General features: G+C 36.1%; 1 protein-coding gene across 2 annotated transcripts in view; it reads left to right on the top strand.

Moving 5' to 3' along the window:
• Positions 1-9,114, top strand: part of LOC145983962 (uncharacterized) — a 182,869-nt gene extending 173,755 nt beyond the window's left edge. For both annotated transcript variants that reach the window (XM_083117184.1, XM_083117183.1), the window contains exons 24-27: positions 1,126-1,287; positions 3,738-3,834; positions 5,248-5,355; positions 8,947-9,114. In XM_083117184.1, coding sequence (XP_082973310.1) covers positions 1,126-1,287; positions 3,738-3,834; positions 5,248-5,355; positions 8,947-9,017 — 438 coding nt within the window. In that variant the 3' untranslated portion in view covers positions 9,018-9,114. The remainder of the gene's footprint in view (positions 1-1,125; positions 1,288-3,737; positions 3,835-5,247; positions 5,356-8,946) is intronic.
• Positions 9,115-9,422: the final 308 nt, after the last annotated feature.

Here is a 9,422-nt window from a genome sequence, read left to right on the forward strand (position 1 = left end):
CTATGTGTACGAACGTCAATTATACTAGTATGCCTTCTCTTATCAATGAGAATATGATCTATCTGATTATGAGTTTTACCATCTGGAGAAGACCAGGTATATTTATGGATATCTTTATGTTTAAAAGTGGTACTTTTCACAATTAAATTCTTTGAGGTTGCAAAAGTAATCAATCTTATACCATTATCATTACTTAATTCATGAAGACTTTCTTTACCAATCATGGGTTTAAATGTCTCTTCTTTGTCAATCTGTGCATTACAGTCACCTAACAGAATTTTCATATCATACTGAGAAAATTTATCAAAGACCTGTTCTAACTCTGTATAAAATCATCTTTAGTATTATCATCTTTATCTTCCATTGGTGCATGTATGTTTATTAAAATAATTTTACACCACCTACCCTGTAAAACTGCATATGATATCCTATCATTAATAAATTCTACTGTTTTAAGAGCCGAGATAATTCTATTATTTATGAAAAAGCCTGTTCCAAAATTATGATTTTCAGTACCACCATAGAAAAAAGTATAATTTTTAGTTTTACAATTCCCTTCTCCTGGCCACCTAACTTCCTGAACAGCTACTACATCTAATTTATACTTAACTATCTCATTAACTGTACACTGAAGTGCCCCAGGCCGGTAAAGGCTCAGAACATTCCAGGTGCCTAATTTAATATCCTTATTCCTATGTAGATCTTATCCTTAGTCCAGGGACCTCCCAAAGTAGTCCCCACCCAGAGATCCGAATGGGGGACTATTTTACCTCCGGAATATTTTACCTTGGGAACATCCATGGCCTCATATTGCTGTTTCTTGACATGTCTTTTTACAGTGCAGAGTTGTCAGCTCTACGCCTAACCCCCAATATGAATGGAGGACCGCACCTGTCATTGGTCAGCGGATCCCTCGGATCATATTTTTATATCCATAATTTTATTTTTTTATTATTTCCCGTTATTTATATTTTCCTTGTAATGGAATGGGTACACCCACACTCGCTCTTTATATTTAGAAATGCACAAAAACTTAACTCTAGTATGTATAAACAGAGACTAGTCAGAATATTATTATCATTCATTATGTATAAATGTATGTTCAAATTAGTTATTTTGTTTCAGGTGAAAAGAGTAGATATATTAGAAGATGCTGGGAAGAGTCTGAGTCCATTAATAGATATTGGCCAAGTTGAAGGAGCTTTTGTTATGGGTATGGGATATTGGCTTACTGAAGAGCTGATATACAATTCCACAACTGGCGAGTTACTGAATACTCGATCTCAGGTGCTCTCCCTTTAATTATATATCTAATTTTAATTAACTCTAATTGAATCATTTTCGGCATTTCATTTCATTCCATATTACTCTAGAAACGATTCTATTATACAAGTATATAATATACAAATACTAATCAGTAAGTATGAACAGTTGAAATTCAAATAGGCAGTACAAAGTATGTTTGAATAAAATGGTGATTTTATGCTGCAGTTACAATGAAATATTCACCTGCATTTTCCCAATACTTTCTTCTCCTTTTAACACAGTCACGTATTGTGCAATCAGTGGTGTGCCTATACTTTTTTAGGTGTTGCCTCTCATTTTGCCATCTTTTCTGCCATTGATGTTCTTTTTTAGAAATACTGAGCCAGAGGGGAGGGGGTTTATGACCCCAACAATCTTCCTCCTTTTGGGGCATGCAACTGTGTGCAGGCATTGCCACAATTATCTACAGGAAATTGATTTTCTATGATCTATTGATTTATTTGGTTGATTTTACTGTGCTTTTCTGGCACTTTTGGCTAATCGCAAAGATGAGGGAGGATGTAAACTGATAACATGGAATTCATGAAAGACAATTACAAACACACGTGGATAGCACACAACACAAGTCCCACAGAGGATTATACAGACTGTGAGTTCAGACCCCAGAGCCTTGTTAGTCTGCAAAATGTGTTCCAGAGGGAGCGAGTTTGAAATTTGGGTGTTTTCATTTCTCTACTTCAAGATCAGAAACTTTTAATGAGTAATTTTCACATCAGTTATAACCTAATGTTCAAATACTATAATTAGAGATGGATTAAATTCAATTTGGATGTACATCATTCATTTATTTAAAACTCTACTTATTCTAGGTGTGATAAACATTACTTCCTTCCTCCAAAAGACTCTGGTACCCTCATATAGCCACAACCAAAAAACCTTTTGAAAGACTGATGTATGCCATCATATCACCAAACTTGAAAAACTAGTTAAACATTTCTAAAATTCCTAAGAGCAGACTTATTATTCTCAAGTAGAAAACAGTGAGGATTGTGATGAAAAGAAACTGTGTAAATTTTTCGTATAGTTATCATGTTGTTAATAATGAAAGTTAGGATTGCATAACTTTTAAATGGATCTGTAGAAATTATTTAATATCCTTATCCTGCAAATGTTAAAATTGGAATACATTAATCATAACCGCATAATAAAAATGCATAGAAATAAATAAGTTTAAAAATTGAAAGAATTCTGTTTCAACAATGCTTGTAAAAGAAAGATCTTAGAGAAATAAGAGATCATGAAAGAACATTTAGTAGAACACCATTAAGCCTTGTTTCCATGATATGAAAAACTAAATATGCTGACCAGGGCAGTAATTTATTTTATTATAAAACATAAACTAAACGTAACGTTTCAACCTTCTTGCAAGGTCTTCTTCAGACTTGGTACAGAGTCTGAAGAAGACCTTGCAAGAAGGTTGAAACATTACATTTAGTTTATGTTTTATAATAAAATAAATTACTGCCTTGGTCAGCATATTTAGTTTTTTATTTAGTAGAGTGATTTGTAGTCAACTCTGTGCAAATCGGAATTCATCACAAAATTTAAAAGGAAACACTCCTGTGGGGGGGTCCTTTCCCAGGAAGAAAATGGATGAGAATCTTATGTTCTTGGGAATCTCTATGTGGTATCACTCTACAGAAACTGTATAATGTCCGAAAAATAACACACATTTCAAGATTTTTGTCAAATTTGAGAATTTGTATACTCCAACTACAAGACATTAACTACAAAATGATTTTTTTTTAAATTTTCATTACATTTTCATTCATTACAGAAAAATGTTAAATTTCAACACATGCATATCAAGTCTGCATTTTTAAAATATGATGCTTGCATCATCTGCTATTTGATATTTCAGACCAGTGTTTCTCAACCACTGGGTGGGCCATGGTCCAGTACCAGGCTCTAGTGTTAGTGATACCAGCTGCAGGTGGTTCTCATGAAGTTCGCAACTTGAGCCTGGAAGGATGGCTCGTGGGTTTTGACCACGATGACAGGAAATTCTTTTGGGAAAGTGGCAGTGACACTGTTATACAAACCGTCTAACCAGGGGCATGTAGCTTCTTGCCTCCAAATATGTAGGTTGATGGGCTGGCTGCTCTTGAGTCAGAGCCGGAAGGGTGAAGCGACTTCCAGCCCAAACTGATAACCATCTGGGAAGGTGATCTTTCTAGCTTACATATTCATTACTGTAAAGTTTAAAAAAATTAGAAAGTGATTTACGAATAAATTGTTGGGATCGATGCATTGGCTTTTAAAAAACGAATTTAATTGACCATGAGCTCAAGAAGGTTGAGAACCAATGTTTTAGACTATTATAATTCTATGAAATATCTTATACTTTTTTCTGTAACTTGAAAATAAAATTATTGTGCATTCTAATAATAATATTGTGTGTTAAACCACAGTTTTACAATATTCCTACGAGCAAGGACATCCCAGCAGATTTTAGAGTAACCTTTAGAAGTAATGCACCTAATCCATTTGGTGTCTTGAGATCTAAAGGTATGTAAAATTTTATGTAATTCTATAATGTATAAGTTGTCAAAATAAAAAGGATTTTTGATATATTACGAGAACACCAGAACTGGATGGGTATCATATCAACATGTGTAAAAATATAATATAATTAAGATGGGATAACGGTAACTTGTATACACAAAGGTAGGTAAATACATATAATGGGTGTGAATTATATTGCCAATACAACAGTGTGCATTGAACTGCTGAATCGATTTTCATTTTACATATATATAAAATTTGATTTGATTTGCTTTATATTACTTCGCTTTTTGTGGCACTTTTGGCTAATTTGCAAAGATGGGGATGAGTGATCATATGATGAAATTGATGAATGGACACTCACAAATATCCATGACCAGGCCAGGATTCGAACTCGGGACCCCTGACATCGTAGCACGATGACATATATGTAAAAGAAATCAACAATTCCTTCTTCTGGTACAGAAAATGGTGTTGCTCTAAATTGACTTACATAATCCCATCTACATGGGATAATTTTTTTCTATTCGCTATTTTTACCAGGAAACATTATTTGGCAATCATTTACAAAGCATATGTTGACAATTTGTCTAGTCATGTATTAAAATGGGGTCTTCATGATGGCCTAGTGATAAAGATGTGTCTTGCAATCAAAGGGCCCTGGGTTCAATCCCAGTGGAGGATGAGATTGCACCTTAAACTGTAGGTCCAGTTCCGATTAACATATCTAAACATAAAGTGACTTAACACCGACTTCTGTATCTAAATAATTTTACATTACTGTATTTAACAAAAGGGATGAAAAGTTGACATTACTACTTTTGCACTAGGTTGGTTTGGAATTTTGATTGCCAAAATGAAGACCTATCTTACAGTAGCAATATTGGAGATATCTCTGGCATGTATCCTTAAGGGTTAATCAGACAGTTTAAGCTGCACTCCAACCAATCTTGTTATTTGTAATTTTGCTGTGGATTACATACTAGATATTAGGGATGCTTCAAGATGATTCTTTTCAGGTATCAGTAAAATACAAATATAATATTTACTGATATTGATAAGTTATTCTATCGATCGGATATAAAGTTGTAAATCTTCAATGAGGAGCATATATTATCCACTCACAGCATTAGTTAATGTGTAGCCATTTGACTGCAATTAAAAACTAGATTTAGGCATCCACTTTAAAACTATTTAAATATAATAACATGTAAGAAGTTTACTGTAAACTACAGATTATTTATGGAAACATTGGATGAATAAAATTATCTGGAATTTCACCAACACAGTGATAGGATTTCTTTCTTTCTTTGTAGTACCTATTCATCTGTTCCACCTTTTCTAGATATAGAGTACATTCCTTCTTGAATTATTTTCTTTAACCATAAGTTTGATGCAATGCTCTTTATTTTACAGCTACTGGTGAACCTCCACTTTGCCTAGCCAGCTGTGTGTTCTTTGCAATTAAGAAAGCTTTAGAATCAGCTAGAGATGATGCTGGAGATGATAAGTGGTTTGAACTAGGTAGGCTATTTTTCTATGTAATACCCAAGTTTAAATGAATGATCAGCTTGCTGGTTTGATACAATAGCATATCAATGTTATTGACAGTATATGTTGTTATTATTCTCACATTAAGCTAAACAAATAATCCTCTATGCCAGTGTTTCCCAACGTGCATGCTGGGGTGCCCTTGGGCACTGTCGCTATCTTACATGTGCGCTGCGAAATGTTCCAATATTTTTACTGAAATGATATGATTGTTCCAAATTTGTGCTTATTTAGTACTTTCTACATATAAAATATTTCTGAATTTGAAATATGGGTTTCTTTTTTCAGTCAAGGCAAGCAACCTAACCACACTAATCGAGCATTGCAAGTGTTAGATAGGCCAACATTCTAACTTGGGCGCTGCAGAAAAAATTGAAACACTAAGGGCTCCGTGAAACGAAAAAGTTTGGGAATCCCTACCGTATGCCATTCATTGTTTTTTCAGATGGCTTTCATGAAATCACCTAAGACAATTTTATTGGCTCACTTACCACAAGTGGTGATAAGTCATTCATCAGTGAACAAGATGTGGTCTTTTAGACTTCCATTTTCAATTGGATCCTCAAGTTCTGCTCTATATCTGTATTCTTCTTTATGCATGTTATGCTGTTATTGCAGAAGTTTGTTTTTTGTCCAATATCAAAATCTGACCTGTCTCAGTAATCATTTATAATGACTGTTTTTGATTTTGAACATTTTGCAAACTGATTCCATGGTAATTGTTTTCAATTGTCTGTAATTCTGTTCACCCTTTATTATTGCTAAGGTATGATGCATTCCAGCATAACAAATGTAACATTCATTTAGCTCATATCTCTATTTCTTTATTGACCTTCATACAGTCAATTTGATATCCAAAACATAAAAATTACTCAGTTGTAGATGTGAGATTGTGTTTATTTCTTGATTACAATGTGAATAGTGCATTAAGAAAACAATTTGAAATGTGTCACAAACCTAGATTTGACATAACATGTGTAGTGCTTATGGAAAATTTAATTTCCTGTTAAAGTATATGATTTTATGCTCTATATAGTTGCCCTCACCCTCCAAGTTTTTGACCACACACTATGGCCTCTGCTAAACCTTGTCTACCAAGAGAAAGTAAACTGCCCTTGCGCCCCAGTTTTGGCACCCAATCGATGCTACTGCTTCTGACTGTAGAAAGTAATCATAGATACTTCATTACCAACGTGAATATGTTAAAATCCTTCAAACAGCTTCCATCTGGCAAATGCTTGAAAGCCTGTGATGGATGCAGTGATATATCCACACACCTTCATTGTCCCCCTTAACACCATCCAAAAATTTCCTCAATATCCCCTAAAATTTTTCATAAATGTCCAATTTATGGTAATTTTTGCTCTAAATTCACCATTTTTATTACCCTTACACCCCTTAAATAAAAAACTTACACTTCCCAATAGATGGAAAATTCTAAATTAAACCCTGAATGGATGGACATAACAAATGGATTTCCCACATAACATGCAGGGGCGGCGCATGCCTTTTCAATCAGGCAGGGCACATTTTTCTTTTGGGTGGGGAGCGGGGGGAAGGGGGGCAGTTTACCTCTATATTCCTCTTTAAGGTTTTTGAGGGGAGTTCCTTGATATGGAGTAAGTAAATTGTTCGAACAATTTGGAATAAAATTAACATTCTGATCAAGATATCTCTCCAAAGAGCATTAAATACTCACTACGTAGGAATACGAAAAATCAGCAACATATGGAACAAATTACATGAATAAAAAAAACTCAAGTACTGACGTCGGAACCCTATACGCTTGCAGTAACTAAACTTTGGGTAGATACTGGAATGATTAGGAAAATGTTACACTGCAGTTTCTCTTCAATTGTCAATGAATTGAAAGGCGTAGATATTAAAGTTTCTGCATGATTCAATGGCATATTCACCAAGTATCCACTAATATCAATGACTAAGTAGGAAGATGATGCAGTGTTAAGTTCAGTTACAACACTTTACATTGGCCATGTAAACCCAAAAAGTTTGTTTATACTTACGAAGATAATCTGTATGTCAAGTTGCTGGAACACAGACACAATTACACAAATAAATAAACACGTACAGTGGTGGCCACATTGGCTCAGTCGGTAACGCGTCTGACTACCATGCTGAAGGTCCCGGGTTTGATCCCCGGCGGGTTCAAATCCGGGAACTTTTCTAACGATGGAAGCGGCCCCGGCGCCCACCCAGCGTCGAATAACATGGGTACCTGGGGAAACCTGGGGGGTAAAGGCGGTCAGGGGCATGGTGCTGATCACATCACCCCCACTTACGACCGGATCAAGAAAGTGTGGGGCGTTACCCCCACCCCCTATACGCCTTCATGGCGTGGTGCTAAGCACAGGGGAACACTTTACTTTTTTTACTTTACTTTTTACGTACAGTAACTATAAAATCGCGAAAAACTAATTATTTCATAAGTGACCAATACGCACAGACGGAACGCAATGCAAACTCACACACTAACTCAAATCCAAATCCGTATTACAATGGGAAGAAAGGAGGATCTTTTTAAAAATACGAGGGACTAGTTTGAGCAATAAAAAGTGTTGTCAACTTTTCAGGTTCCTGGAACAAGCGCGAAGAAAAGCATTCAAGGGATTTTTTTTCTATCTTATTGCTGCAGGCTGGAAGAACGAATGAACTGCCTGCCAAGCGTTGGAAACACTGAAAGGTAAACGAGGCAAACATGAATGGGCAGGGCACCTCCCGTCCCTTGCCTATGCTGTAAATGTTTGGATCAGTCAGTGACGTCACGTCTCCGGGCAGAGCCGAGATTGGACTCTCTCCAACAGGACGGAGAAATATATTAACCTCGCACAGGGTGCATACCCTGTAAGTCTGGTTGCAGCAACGTAGGGGTTGAAGGAAAAAAAATATTTACGCGTATACAGATGAACTTTTTATGTTAAAATTGTTGTGGGGCAGTGCCCTAGTTGCCCTTTATGTAGCATCGCCACTGATAACATGCAAGATAACACTTAGAAATGTTAGGAACACAAGTGAAAATAACAAAAATTAGTAGAAACTGATTTTCATGTTTATACATTCTGCATGATGACCAACAGCATGACTACATTTTATACCTACATACAGTTACATGTGCACAAAGAAATTGTACCCCAGCTATTCCGTTCATTTAGTTTGCTTTTCTTTTGTGTTGATAAGCAGGTCTTGCCATTTGTACTTCTCTGCCCACCTGCTCTGGGTGTATCTCACACATCTGCAGGTTATAACCATTGCAGCTGAAGTAAAGTTAATTGTGCAAGTTCGGAATTGGAGCAGCAGTTTTCCATGTGCACACATGCTGCTCCATTTTACGTTCCATGTAGATAGTTTCCTTGGTTTGGTTTTGATTTGGGTTTGATTAGAATGGTTTATGTGTATGTATTCAACACAGTACACTATGATAAATCTAAGACCTGTTGTAATGGTTCAAATGATGCTAAAATAAGCTAATCTTAATGTAAGATCTGTACAGTAAAAATATTCCAAATTCATTTCTAAATATTTTTAAAGCAATTTCTGTCTTTTCAGATGGACCTGCAACACCAGAAAAGATTCTGCTTCATTCTCTGACTGATCCACAACATTTTACTCTTCATTGAGCAAAGGTCTATACAGACCCATAGAGGTGTAGGCAGTGTAGTATTTAAGAAATTTCCAGAGGGGGGAATATCAATATCTCTCTCTCTCTCTCTCTCTCTCTCTCTATGTATATATACATATCACAGGCATGGCGTGCATGTAGCCATTGCCGTCGAGTAGATATTGCCTAGGACATTTGTTCTGCAGCCGACAGAAGCGAAGAGGGAGGCCGTTCCACTACCCTGAAGAGGCAACAAGGGAGAAGAGGGCGCCAATGCAAGGAATGAGCGAGGAAGGACTTTGGGGCATAGTGTGCTATGGGGTTATTCATATGCCTCTTAAGGGGCCCTGTTACCATTCATACCTACCGGATCAGCCAGTGTTGTCACATCGGATTGGCAGAATCCCGCCTAAAATAGGAATAC

Source organism: Lepisma saccharinum, chromosome 2 (genome assembly GCF_977018435.1).
Source record: "Lepisma saccharinum chromosome 2, izLepSacc3.1, whole genome shotgun sequence".
In the NCBI taxonomy this organism is placed as follows: domain Eukaryota; kingdom Metazoa; phylum Arthropoda; class Insecta; order Zygentoma; family Lepismatidae; genus Lepisma; species Lepisma saccharinum.